Source organism: Papio anubis, chromosome 7, assembly GCF_008728515.1.
Source record: "Papio anubis isolate 15944 chromosome 7, Panubis1.0, whole genome shotgun sequence".
In the NCBI taxonomy this organism is placed as follows: Eukaryota; Metazoa; Chordata; class Mammalia; order Primates; family Cercopithecidae; genus Papio; species Papio anubis.
This window is the reverse complement of record NC_044982.1, coordinates 17,979,636-17,994,420: the sequence shown is the minus strand read 5'-3', so window position 1 is coordinate 17,994,420 and position 14,785 is coordinate 17,979,636. Positions and strand designations below refer to the sequence as shown.

Here is a 14,785-nt window from a genome sequence, read left to right as displayed (position 1 = left end):
ATGAGAAGTTTAGAGAATTTCCATGGCTTTGAACATTTCTTTCTTTACCTAGGTTATCTAAATTACAATTTGAAACTGATGCAAGATCATGAAGCTAAGCTTAAATAAACCGCGTTTTGTTGAAAATGAATACATATGTACTGTATTGTATTCATGGCATGTGGTTGTATGGACGTTGTTTACATATGTTTGGATAAATAGGTCAGGTATCTATCTCAGTAATGTTGTAAGAAAAAATGAATGGTATCTATGGATTGAACTCCTCATATATATGTTCTTTTCTTTTTTTTGGAGACAGAGTCTCACTCTGTTGCCCAGGCTTGAGTGCACAGTGGTGCAGTCTTGGCTCACTGCAACCTCTGCCTTCTGGGTTTAAGCAATTCTTCTGCCTCAGCCTCCTGAGTAGTTGGGATTACAGGTGTGTGCCACCACACCTGGCTAATGTTTGTATTTTTAGTAGAAATGAGGTTTTACCGTGTTGGCCAGGCTGGTCTCAAACTCCTGACCTCAAGTGATCCACTCGCCTTGCCTCCCAAAGTGCTGAGATTACAGGCATGAGCCACTGCGCCCAGCCCAAACTCCTCATATGTTCTAAACCAAAGGAGGCGTTTGTATTTAATATGACATAGTCACTGTCGAGTTTTGATGTATTACTGCATTTGTATTTCTATCTTTTTTGCTTTTATGTGAAAGTCCCACAGAAACAGACCCTTCCAGTTGCTCCCAGAACTCGAACTTCTCAAGAAGAATTGCTAGCAGAAGTGGTCCAGGGACAAAGTAGGACCCCCAAAATAAGTCCCCCCATTAAAGAAGAGGAAACAAAAGGAGATTCTGTAGAAAAAAATCAAGGTAATAACTTAAATGATATTTCACTCTTTACTACAGTTTTTTCATGAGGCATTGAATATTTTCCAGTGAATTTTTATGAAATGTTACACTTTGAAAAAAGTGATGATTAAGCCCAGAAATAGAATGAGAAGGATACCATGAGGAAGGTTCATACCAACACTTTCCAGAAACTTTTTTTTTTTTTTTTAAGAGGTAGGGTCTTGCTGTGTTGCCCAGGCAGGCTTCAAACTCCTGGGCTCAAGCAGTCCTCCTGCCTCATCATCCTTAGTAGCTGGAAGTGTGTACAAGTGTGTGCCACTGCACCCAGCCTTTTCTAGAAATTTTTGAAAGTCTTTTTATTGTGGAAGTTTTTAATATTCTCAAAAATGGAAAGGCTAGTATAGTGAGCTCTCATGAACCCAGTCATTAAGCCTTAGTTGTTATCAGAATTTTGCAAGTCTTTAGATAGCTCCTTCTTAAAGATATATTTATTTCTGCATTCTTTCTTTTCCTTTTTGTTGATCCTACCCGTTTACCTGAACTTGAAATGTTAGTTATCTTTAAGTCTCTCCCCTCTCTTCAGCATCCTGTCTCTGACCCCCCATATGTGTCCCAGCAACCCTAATTTATCCCCTCATGCCTAACATACTTCAATTTGCTTCCAGCTCTTTTTTTTTTTTTTTTTTGCTTTTTTCTCAGCTTTCTCCCCCAATTCCTATACAATCTTTTGACTTGGAAAGTGTGTCTCTCATCTTCTAACTCCTTTGTGAAAGTGTCTCCTGCCGCCTCCTCATTGCCCAGAACTAACGCTGTTAGTTTGAACTTTTGGTGTCTCTGTTACCTGACCCCTGGGCCTGCACAGCCCTTCTCCACGACTCTTCAAACCTTTTGTTTCTTCTGTCATCAAGGATTCTTGTTTCTTCTGTTTCTTTTTCTACAAAGATTTGAATTTTAAAACCCCACCAAAAAAACCTATATGCTTATTATGTTACTTCTCACATACTTCTCAAGAACCTTTGAATGTATTTTTTCATTTCTCCAAAACTGTCCTTTAAATTGTTCCAGGTTTCATGAAACCTTATGATTTCAACATTGTCAGTTCTGTATTTGTCTCCTCATTGTGTCTTTAAAAAATTTTTTACTGTATTGTATAGTTTGCTATGACAGTGTTACGTGCTGTTCTGATAAGTGATAGGCCTGAGGACAAGACCTGTTTGGCACCCAAACGGCAAATAGGTACCAGTTGGAAAATGTGAATGGGCCAAATTGAGAAGAGTAGCTGAAACTGAGGAGGGATTTTGCACAGTGCAGTGACAGATGAGGCTGACCTGAAAGGGCTGTAGTGGTCTACTCCCTGTGGAGTCTGTAATGTGTTGCACCAATGTTTTCTTCAAAGACAGGACTCCACAAGAGAGTCTTGGAGTGGAATCAAATGGAGCAGGGAAACAGTAGAGAAAAGGAAAGAATGTCAGATGAAAATAGAGGAAAACAATAGGAAATCTCAAAGCAAGGTGCCATATTTTTTAACATCACAAAATCAGCAGAAGGAGGTTGTGGATTCTGAAGTTAGAATAGCTATCCAAAGCAAACTTTCCCCTAAAATGAACAACAGAAAAGTATCAACGTCCTGTGTCAAATTAAAAGATAAAAGGGAATAAAAGACAAAATAGCACTGTTTCAGTGAAAGCATGCTGAAAAGTATACCAAAAAGAGATACAATTTGAAAGTGAGCTAGAAGACATTATTTAAATAATACAAGACAAAACCAAGAAAAACATAAAACAGAAAAACTTTGAGGCTGGGTGCAGTGGCTCATGCCTGTAATCCCAACACTTTGGCAGGCTGAGGCAGGAGGATCACTTGAGATTAGCCTGGGCAGCATAGCAAAACCATGTCTCTACAAAAAATAAAAATATTAGCTGGGCAAGGTATACACCTGTAGTCCTCTCTCCTTGGGAGGCTGAGATGGGAGGATTGCTGAAGCCCAGGAGGCTGAGGTTGCAGTGAGCCACGATCATACCATTGCCCTCCAGGGAGGCGGAGGTGAGAGGATTGCTGGAGCACAGGAGGCTGAGGTTGCAGTGAGCCATGATCATGCCATTGCCATCTAGTTTGGGTGATAGAGTGAGACCCTGTCTCAAAATAAATGAAGACTAAATTAGAAAGAACTCAAGAATGGTGTGTCTTAGTAAGATAAAACATCATGCATGTAATCCCAGCAATTTGGGAGGCCAAGGCAGGGGGATCACTTGAGGCCAGTTCAAGATCAGCCAGGGCAACATAGCAAGACCTTATGGCTACAGAAAATAGTAATTTAAAAATAAATAAAGTAAAACATCTTCAGAGAAATCGAAGATAAAAGACAACATTTTGCAAGTCGAAAAGAAAGGGCTCATGAGAAAGTGGCAAATATTGAATACAGGCAATAGAAATACAGTATATTTATAATAGGAATCTCCAAAGAAGCAATATTCAGAGGAACAGAATAAGCGTTAACTGTCTTTCAAGACTTCCCTGAAGTGAAAACATATTTGAAACTGTTGTCTGAAAAATTGCACAGTATACCTGAGAATATTTACCCAGAACCACAACACTAAGATGTATTATATAATTAATGAAATTTTAAAAAGAAAAAAAATCATTTGAACATTTAGGCAAAAGGGGCACATGACTTAGAAGAAAAAGAGAGGTAGATTATCATCAGACTTTTCAGCAGCATCACTTCTGTGCTGGAAGAAAATGGACTAGCATATTTAAGATACTCCAGGAAAGAAAATGTGAGCCAAGAATTTAATGTCCAGCAAAAGTGACCTTTAGAAGTGATCCGGCACCAACTGTTATATCTACAAGCAGAAATTCAGAGACTACTATTCCCATGAACTTTTCTTAGGGAATCTAATGGAGGATGAGCTCCAGACAAGTAAAAGCCTGTTGTCCTGAATTTACATTGGAAATTTTTTGGAACGCACATTGTATTTTGTATATAAATGTGTTTTTTTCTAGTTCTGTCTACTGGAAGGGCATAGAAACATTCGTCAACCCTTAGCATCATCCGTAGTTCCCAGATTGTGGTCTTGGAATACTTCCTATTTAAAAAATTAGGCTTCTTGGGCCGGGTGCGGTGGCTCACGCTTGTAATCCTAGCATTTTGGGAAGCCAAGGTGGGCGGATCACCTGAAGTCAGGAGTTCAAAACCAGCCTGGCCAGCATGGTGAAACTCCATCTCTACTAAAAATACAAAAAAATTAGCTGGGTGTTGTGGTGTGCACCTGTAATCCCAGCTACTCAGGAGGCTGAGGCAGGAGAATCGCTTGGACCTGGGAGGTGGAGGTTGCAGTGAGCAGAGATTGTTCCAGTGTACTCCAGCCTGGGCAACAGAGTGAGATTCCATCTCAATCAATCAATCAATCAATCAATAGGCTTCTTGAGAAATGTCTTTTTCCAGGTCTGGAGCAGGAAATGTTAACATGATCCTGGAAGGGCTCAACATCCCAGATAACAAAGAAGCTGTCAATGAATGGTAGATCATGTCCAAAGGATGCAGGAGCCAACTTAGGGAGATTTCCCTTGGCCAAAAATGGAATTATTTGAGATTCAGTAGGTGTAAAAATGGCAGTGGATTAAAGCCCATTTAAGTCCACAATTTCATAATGACATTTTTAAAAAGTAAGCCCTAACTAGTCAGCTTCTGGAAGATAGTAGATATTCATTGTCTTGAAAACTGGGTAAATAAAATAATTGAACATTTATGCTGTCTTTTCTGTAAGAATGATACCACTGGGTAACCCCATAGGACAGGAGTTGGCATCTGTTGGAACCAAACCATGTCTATTCATGTATGTATTGTCCATGGCTACTTTCATACTACAACCTTAGTTGAATAGTTGCAACAGACCATATAGCTTACATAGCCTAAAATAGCCTAAAAGATTTGCCAACCTCTGATATAGTAGATGAGAGAAACATTTTCTTTTAAAATGATTTCAGCTAATAAGAGAACAAGATGGTAGAATTAGAGTTTTGCTTTTAAGAGTGAAAACCAGTTTTGTGCCTCTTGATACAAAAGAACAGAACTTTAGTCTTGCCAAAAATGTAAACCTAAGTCATCAAGCTTCCAGTCCAGCAGTCAGTTTGCAAGAAGTTACAGAGGCCAGAGGAGTATGTTGGTTGAGCTTCACCATGAGTGTGCAGCTGGAAAAATAGTCTGGGACACTATGGGTCGTATAGCCCGAGAATTTGAGATTAAAAGGCAAATCAAAGGAAAATAAAAGGAGCAGGATTAAACTAGTGGCTAGGGATACCCAGTATGTGTGAAATTGTAAAGAATCTCTAGGCGTTAACATAAAAGGCACATAGTGGTTGCTTTTGAAGAGGATTGATAAAGATGGAGCACACAGAGGCTCCTGGGCTGGCAGGTGACGTTCTCTCTTTTGGCTTGGATGGTAGTCAGAAGGGTGTTTTGCCTTATAAAAATTCATTAAGCTGTATGTTTGTGTGGTTTTCTATATTGTGTTTTCAAAAGGGATAATTGAAATGGTGTCAGGTACCTTTGCTGATGAGGACTTTGGTATTACTAGATATATTCACAAGTGTGAAGTGATACTGCAAGCAATTGTTATCTGTTAACGTGGTTACTCACTGTTGTATAGTAAAATCTGGGGCAGGTTTTTAAAATATAAACTTGCACATGTATTGGCATAAGTTATTGATAGCTTTTTTTTTCTTCTTTTGTTTGAGCAGATAACATTCTCTCTTTTCTCTGGTGTCTTTATTTTTACTAGCGCACCCACCTCATAATATGTGTACTTTTTCCTTTTTGTCTTGCCATCAGTCTGTCACTTGAAGTATATTTTGCCCAAAGACTTAACAGCAATTATTCTGGCTTTATTATTATTTTTTTAATTTTAATTTTTTTTTTTTTTTTTTGGTGTTTTTGTTTTCTATTGCATTGACCTCTGCTTTTTTTTTTTTTTTTTTTTTTTTTTTTTTTTTTTTTTTTTTTTTTTAAGAGGCGAGGTCTCACTGTCGCCTAGGCTAGACTACAGTGGCACAATTGTAGCTCACTACAACCTCAAACACCTGGGCTCAAATGATCCTCCCGCCTCAGGGACCATACGCACACGCCACCATGCCCAGCTAATGTTTAAGTTTTTTTGTAAAGATGGAGTCTCACTCAGTTGCCCAGGCTGGTCTTGAACCCCTGAGCTCAAGCAGTCCTCTTGCCTCAGCCTCCCAAAGTGCTTGGATTACAGGTGTGAGCCACTACACCTGGCCCGACTTCTCTTTTAATTTATCCTTCCATATTTTAAAAATTATTTACCTCAGCCTGTCTTCTTCTCAAATGTAGGCACTTAAGCTGTAAATTTTTCTTGATGTGCCATGTTTATGATGTATGACAGGTTTTAATTCATCATGTTTTCATTATCAGAGTGTCTTTGATTTCCATTGTAATTTTCATCATTGGCCCATGCATTATTTGAAAGTGTGTTTTCTATACAGTATTTGGAAGTGGTGTGTGTTTTTGTCTTTTAATCCTTTTTATTATATATACCTGACTTAATTACATTGTGGCTAGATAATGTAATTTTTGCAATGCATAGTTTTTGAAACTTGTTAACACTTGCTTAGTGCATGATCAAGTTTATGCATCTTCCACATGCATTTTGGAAGAAAGTAGACTAATTGTTGGATTGGGAATTTTACATTTATTCAGTAAGATAAAGCTCTACTGTTAACATTATTCAAATCTTGACCTTGCTGAGTTTTTGTGCTGCTTGACTTTCCACTTGAGAAAGGGTGTTGAAATTGACCAATATGATGACAGATTTATCTTAATTTCTCTTGTGCTTACATGTTTTTGCTTTATTTTTAGGCTGTTCTAATAGTAGGTGCATACATATTTAAATTTGTTTTATCTTCTCTGCAAATTGAATCCCTTATCTTGATTTATGACCCTCTGCAGCAAAAGATATTTTTATCTTAAAGTCAGTTTTACCTGATATTAATATAGCCATTTAATTGTATTTGCTTTATATATCTGGTTTCCCTGCCTTTGTTTTCAGTCTTCTCATGCTTTAGGAATATACAGTTGATCCTTGAACTGCACAAGTTTGAACTCTGTGGGTCCACTCATACACTTATATGTGGATTTTTGAAAATAAATATATTGGAAATATTTTTTGAGATATGTAGCAATTTGAAAAAACTTGCAGATAAACTGTATAGCCTAGAAATATTGACAAAATTAAGAAAAATTTAGGTATGTCATGAACACATAAAATACATGTAGCTACTAGACTATTTTAACATTTACTATCAAAACATACACAAATATATTATGAAAAGTTTAATTTATCAAAATATATGCACACAAACACAGACTTTACATGATACCACTTGTAGTTGAGAGAAGTGTAAGCAAACATAAAGATGCAGTAATAGCTACATAAGATTTAGTGCATACTGTACTACTGTAATAATGTTATCGTTACCTCCTGTTGCTTTATGGTGAGCTAAGGTGTTTTGAGTGTCCACTTGAAATGCTGCGTGATGCTAACCATCTCAGCATGAGCAGTTCAGCTCTCCAGTAAATCGTGAATTGCAGTAAAAGGTGATCTTGCGGTTCTTGCATATTTTTCATCATGTTTAGTGTAATACTGTAAACCTTCAATAACACCAGGGGACCCATAGTGAAGTGCTACTAGTGATGCTGGACGTGCTCCCAAGAAGTAGAGAAAAGTCATGACGTTACAAGAAAAAGTTTAATTCTCAATATGTACCAAAGATACATATTACAGCTGTGACTGCAGTTATTCACTGTTTCAAGATAAATGAATTTAACATAAGGACCATGGTAAAAAAAAAAAAAAAAGAAGAAGAAAAAGAAAAAAATGTATGAAGCTGTAATTGCAGCTACATTGACAACAGTAGTAGTTAAATGTTTGGGAAGTCAAAAAAGTTGTGTATAGATTTTCAACTGTTGGGGTGTTTGGTTCCCTTAGCCCTCATGTTGTTTAAGGGTCAGCTATATATTATATCTTAAATATCATGAAGCTAGATTTTGTTTTCTAGTCTAATCTGAGTTTGCCTTTTATTGGAGAGTTTAGACCAGTCACATTTATTATAATTACTGGTACAGTTGGATTATTTTCTGTCATATTTCTGATTTGTATTTGCCTGCTTTTCTATTTTTTCTTATCTTTTTTAAGGTTCATTAATTACTGTTATTGTTGACAACCCTAATACTGGTTTTACAATTTTAAACTAGTTTACTATTTAAACCTTCCATTTCTGTTCTTTTTTTTTTTTTTTTTTGAGACACAGTCTCACGCTGTCGCCAGGCTGGAGTGCAGTGGCACGATCTCGGCTCACTGCAATCTCCGACTCCCTGGTTCAAGTGATTCTCCTGCCTCAGCCTCCCAAGTAGCTGGGATTACAAGCGCCCACCACCATGCCCAGCTAATTTTTGTGTTTTTAATAGAGATGAGGTTTCACCATGTTGGCCAGGTTGGTCTTGATCTCCTGACCTTTTGATCCCCTGACCTCGTGATCTGCCCACTTCAGCCTCCCAAAGTGTTGGGATTACAGGTTGTGAGCCACCACGCTTGGCCTCATTTCTCTTCTTTCAGTGATCACCAGTGAAATTTTACCATGCAAATTTAGTATTCTAAAAGTTAATATCCTGACGCCATTCTCAAAACAGTAAAAGGACTTTTGAATACCTTTGAAGAGCTTCAGTCTTTACCCTCCTAATTTAATTGTTTTCAGTGTTTCAATTTGATCTTTTTTAAAATGCACAAGTTGAACAGCATTCTTGTAATTTTTTCCAGGCAGTGTTTTTTCAGGTTTACCTCCTGTTTATAATTTTACTTATTCTTAACATCTCTGAGTGTTATTTGGGTATCATTATTTTCCAATATTTTGAAGTATTTTTGGAGTATTTTTTTGGAAGTTTCACTGGAACATGTCTGTTAGCAATATATTTTCCAAGAGTCTATTCACCTGTGAGTGTTTTATTTCTTTGTGTTCTTGTGCAGTAGTTTTGCTGGATACCCAAATCTAGGTTAACAGTTATTTGCTCTCCACACCTTATATGTATTATTATCCCATTGTCTTCTGCTTTCCATTGTTGAGTGGACTTCCGTCATTCTAATTGTCTGTCGTTCCTTTGTAGGTGATCTGTCCTTTCTCTCTGGCTGCTTTCAAGATCTTCTCTTTGTCTTTGATGTTCTGCAGTTTCACTACGATGTGTCTAGGCGTGGATTTCCTTTTATTTTTCCTGTTTGGTATAATGTATGGAAAAATCCAATATATTTGAAATAAAATACTTTACATTATGAAATACATTCTCATAGAAAATCTGGGAAAAGAAAGCATATCAATGTAATATCTCCTGATAGATGAGAAAATAATCAAATAGTATAAAAAGATTAAAAATAAAAAGCAACATTCCTTGCTTCATTCTTCTCTATACTAGTCCCACTCTGCAGAACCCCCCACTTTTAAATGCTTCTGTTTCTTTCTCCATGTTGTAATAATATGCTTTATACTGTTTCCTCATTGACCAACTATAGATAGTATCTGTTGATTTCTTGCTATATGTCAGGATCTAGCCCAGTTATACTTTTCCCTTGCTTCCAAGCGCATACAGCAAAATTAATTTTAAATTCATTTATTGGTTACTTTGGTAATTTTAAGTAGTACACCTAAATATTTCTTGTATGGTTATATTTCAGTATATTTAGTATATTTTGACTTCTGAAAGATACAGACATTTATGTTATCCTTCAATTCCTTTTTTTTTTGGAGGTAGTCTCACTTTGTCGCCGAGGCTGGAATGCAGTGGCGCAATCCTGGCTCACTGAAACCTCTGCCTCCCGGGTTTTAGTGATTCTCCTGCCTCAGCCTCCTGAGTAGCTTGGGACTACAGGCACACCCTACCAGGCCTGGATTTTTTTAATACAATTTTTAGTAGAGATGGGGTCTCACCATCTTGCCCAGGCTGGTCTTGAACTCCTGAGCTCAGGCAGTCTGCCCATCTCGGCCTCCCAAAGTGCTGGGATTACAGGCCACCGTGCCAGGCCCCTCTTTCAAGTCTTACATTTTCTTTCTTGCCACCACCTACATTCTGTCCAGCCTCCACCTTCTGAATTGTCACCTGTACTTTTGTATTGTCAAAGCTGATCAAATTTACATTTTGTTCCCTACTTTAGTTAAGACTTAGTAGATCGACTCTTAAAGAGTTGAGAAACAGTAAGCATTTACACTATTAAGACTATTTGGGCATTGTTGGTGGCTCACACCTGTAATCTCAGCACTTTAGGAGGCTGAGGTGGGAGGTTTGCTTGAGCCTAGGAATTTGAGTCCAGCGTGGGCAACATAGCGAGACCCTTATCTATATGTATATATTTTTTTAATTAGCTGGATGTGACGATGTGCACCTGTAGTCGTGGCTACTCTGGAGGATTGCTTGAGCCCAGGAGTTCGAGGTTACAGTGCGCTGTGATTGTGCCAGCCTGGGTGACAGACCAAGACCCTGTCTCTAAAAATAAAGTTTTAAAGACTATATAAATATTACAAGGCCAAATTTACGTTCTGTTTCTTGTACAGTTTTGTGTAGGGATGCTCTAGAGTTTCTTTTTTTAATTTTTGCCCTCTCATACAATTTTTTTGTTTCACTTAGGTTCTTCTTTTTCCCTTCTTGCATTGCCTACCTGTACTGTAGCCTAAAAGTCTATCACTCTGTGCTTTGAAATCTTTGGCTTTCCCAGTTGTTCTTAGGTACCTTCCTCCTGGAACCTCTCTCCTCCTTTTCTCACCTGACTGCTTGCTCTAGGCCTGCTCTAGGCCTGCTCAAGGCCATCATCCCAGGACGCCCTCCTCCCCTGAGTCAGCTCTGCAATTCCTGAACTCCATTTTGTCTTCTCAGTACATTTCTGCATTTCGTAATCATGTCACAAAGAAACTCCTTAAGAAGGTATGGAAGGTAGATTTTCTGAGTGCTTGGAAATCTGAAGCTATCCTTGTACTTGTTTGATACTTTGACTAGGTACAGAATTCTAAGTTGAAGTCATTTTTTTCAAAACTTTGGAGGCATAATTACATTATCTTGAGGCTTCAGTGTTTATGCTGAGAACTTGGTTGCCCATCTTATTCCATTGTGTAATACCTGGGATTTTTTTCTCTGGGAATTTTTTTTTTTCTATGTTCCTGGTGTCTGAAATTTCGCTGTGGTATGTCTAGATGCTAGTTAGGTACATTAGGTACCCTTTTAATTTGAAAATTCATTCTCTTCAGTGTGGGAAATTCTCTTGCGTTATTTGTTTTAAAATTTACTGTCCTTGTTTTCATTGTTCTCTTGTGGAAATTCTGTTAGTTGGATGATAAGCCCCTTCTTTGATCTATCAGTTGATCAGTTGTATAACTTTTCTCTCTTCATTTTTGACTTGATCTTGTTGGTCTACTCTTGAATACTTCCTTGACTTGAGTATCCTTACTGAACATTTTTAAAATGTAGGCAAGCATATTTTTTAATTTCCACAAACTTTTTCTTGTTCTGTTTTTCATGGTATCTTATTTTGTGGAAACAGTATCATCTCAACTGTCTGAAGATCCTAATTAGAGGGATTTTTTTTTCTTTTCAAGGAATTCACTCTTGTCTCCTAATTAATGGAGTCAGAGTCATATTTTATGCTTTTTTTCTTGCTCTTTCATATATGGGAGTTTTTCAAAAACGTCTGCAGATAGTGGTTCCTAGTTTGAGGAAAGGTAGTGCAGAGCCTTACCTAGAATTGTGCTGTGGGCTGAGCTTTTCTGCAGGTAGGTTTAGCTTTAAGTGAAGCAGACAAGGAGCTGCAATTGGCCTTGCAGTTGTGGAGGAATTTTTTGGGGGGAGCAGGTTGGTATGCTTACACTCCCACTAGTTGTCTATTAAAAATATTAAAATTTTGTCTTTTAAATGTCTGTCTCTGGCAATACCATTCACAAGCCTTCTTCTCTGCCTTACATCCTTCTTGGTTTTTACTCATTGCTGCAATCTCTCACAGTTGGATGGCCCTTTGTTTCATCCACATTCATCTCTACACTGTGACTTTGACATTTTTATATCTCCAGCCTGGACCTTGCCCTGAATTCCTCATTTCTGTCCAACCACTTTATATTTCTTCTTGGATGTATAATCATTTCAGACTTGTCCAAAACTCAACTATGAATTTTCCTCTCCTGTCTTGTTCTTCCTGCAGTCTTCCTCATTTCAGTTTAATGCTGCCTTCATCTTTCCAATTTCTGAGACAGTCCTGTTGCCATTCTTTTTTTTCCTCTCCTTCTTTCCTTCCTCTTTCCTCTCTACCTCTGTCTCCCTCCTTCTCTTGTTGCACCTGTCAGCCTCTACGTCCAGATTTATGGAATTCACCACTGTTTATCACTTCTGCCTCTACCACCCGTCAAAGTCACTGTCTGGCCGGGCGTGTTGGCTCATGCCTATAATCCCAGCACTTTGGGAGGCCGAGGCGGGTGGATCATATGAGGTTAGGAGTTTGAGACCAGCCTGGCCAGCATAGTGAAACCCCGTCTCTACTAAAAATACAAATATTAGCTGGGCATGATAGCACATGCCTGTAGGCCCAGCTACTCAGGAGGCTGAGGTACGAGAATCGCTTGAACCCGGGAGGCAGAGGTTACAGTGAGCCGAGATCACGCCACTGCATTCCAGCCTTGGTGACACAGTGACACTGTGTCTCAAAAAAAAAAAAAAAAAGTCACCGTCTGTGATTTGCCTTGGTTACTTGATTATTGGAATAGTGTGTTCTTACAAGGTGTGTCTGCTTTCAAACTTCCCTTCCTTCAGTCCGTCCCACATAGCAGCAGCAGTGATCCTTTAAACTGTAAATTAGATCATGCTACTCTACAGCGTAGAACCCCCCAGGGGCTCCCTGTCACACTGTAAGTCAAAGTCTTTTGCCTTCTCATCACCCACCTCCCTTCCTCTACTCTGGCTCCCTGTCCTTGCTGCTGCTCCTGCATACTGGCCTGCTTGTCCTTCAGGACATTTGAAGAGCTGCTCATCTCAGATGTTTTTGCCCTGTCCTGAGAATGTTTACTTCAGATGTTCTCATATCTCATCCATGTGTCATCTTCGAGGCCTCCTCTGGCCCCGTCCCCATTCTCCCTCCTTTCTAAAGCTTTATTTTTCCCCGTAACGTTTGTCACCATCAAATATATGTGTTATGTTTTCATGGTTTAGGTATTTTTATCCGGACTTAGGTCTTTATGTTTTAACATGAAATGTTTTCTCTTAACATGTATTTATTTGGGGGTCTTGAGAGCTATCTCCTTCCCCATCTCAACAGAATCCATGCTTTTTGAGCAGGGATTTATGTGTTTGTTCTGTATGGCTGTTACTGAGTGCCCAGAGCAGTGTCTGGCATATGGTAGTAGGAGCTCAGTCAGTGTTTGTTGTCTGAGTAAATATCACTCCTGCCTTGCATCTAACCTGCAGTTTTCACAGGGGCTCATTTGTGGTTTTGCCTGCTGTGCCTTACAGCCAGTATTTGTCCCTATATTTTCTATTACCCGGAGATTGTTGATATCTCATCTGCTGTGATCACCTTGTAACCCCCATCTCTAAATCAGTGATCTCCATCATATTTTTGACCTGAAATTTTTGTACAGTAGTCATTTTTAAGTACGTATACCAATGTATATATTTTACTTATGTACACATGCTATATTGGTATGAATATTAGAAAACATAAGAATAGAAATCTGCCGGGCACGGTGGCTCACGCCTGTAATCCCAGCAAGTTGAGAGGCTGAGGCAGGCGGATCGCCAGGTCAGGAGTTCAAGACCAGCCTGGCCAATATGGTGAAACTCCGTCTCTACTAAAAATACAAAACTTAGCCGGGTGTGGTGGTGGGTGCCTGTAATCCCAGCTACTTGGGAGGCTGAGGCAGGAGAATTGCTTGAACCCAGGAAGCGGGGGTTGCAGTTAGCCAAGATTACGTCACTCCACTGTAGCCTGAGCGACAGGGCAAGACTCCATATCGGAATAAAATAAAATAAAATAAAAATAAAAGAATAGAAACCCAAAGATCATAGGGTAGAGATGTAGATACTAAGTTCTTTGATTCACTTTTATGGACTCTTCAGAAGGAGAGATTATAATTGTCTGTGCTTGGTACGTTGTGTTGGACTGGAAGCACTGTGAAAGATTCTGAGTCAAGGGGAGATTTTATATTCAGAGAAAATGGAAAATCCTCCTGCTTTCCTCGGAGGGAGGCACTGCACTTAGAAGTTTGATGTGTATTGGTGTCATCTTCTAGGCATTTCTTATATCTGTGAACATGTGCATCCTTTGTATATAAAGTGGAATTATATGTTTACTTATGCACACATACAAATGTACATATAAAGTAGGAATTATACCACACACAGTTCTCTGTGATGTGCTTTTGTTCCACTTAATGTATTACATGGTAGAGTCCTTATTGTGGACCCAGGAGCCAGATTACTGAAGGTGCAGACCCTGCAGTTTACTAGTTGACTTTAACCTTTCTATATCCCAGTTTCCTAATCTATAAATGAAGGATAACGGTAGCATTAATTCAGAGTTATTGGTAAGAGTAAATGTTAAAATACATAAACTTTCTCTGCTGATGAGTATTTACACTGGAGTCTTAGGAAGGGTCCTTGCTTGTTTTCTATTCTAAAGTTGGGCTGGACATAGTAGGCCATACGGGTGCCATCAGATGGGCTCTTGTTTCTCTGTGGCCTGTTCTGTTAGACCTCTTTCCTACTTTTTTCCTTGAGATTGTTTGTGCTCTAGTGAACCAGCTGGTTTACAGGTGGTGTTTGGCTGAGAGTGTCTTGCTGTTAACAGTTACTATGGATGTCATATGCCAGCTGGTTCTGTTAAAAAAAAGTCTGAATCCAAAGCCTTGTGAATTTTGAACATTATTT

General features: G+C 38.7%; 1 protein-coding gene across 13 annotated transcripts in view; it reads left to right on the top strand.

Annotated features, from left to right (window-relative positions):
* The window catches only part of ZC3H14 (zinc finger CCCH-type containing 14), a 48,016-nt gene that overhangs the window by 13,907 nt on the left and 19,324 nt on the right, over positions 1 to 14,785 (top strand). For 11 of the 13 annotated variants that reach the window (XM_009212105.3, XM_009212102.3, XM_009212103.3 and 8 more), the window contains one exon: positions 694 to 849. The exons of the other annotated variants lie outside the window; for them this stretch is intronic. In XM_009212105.3, the coding sequence (XP_009210369.1) occupies positions 694 to 849 (156 nt within the window). The remainder of the gene's footprint in view (positions 1 to 693; positions 850 to 14,785) is intronic. 13 annotated transcript variants of the gene reach the window in all.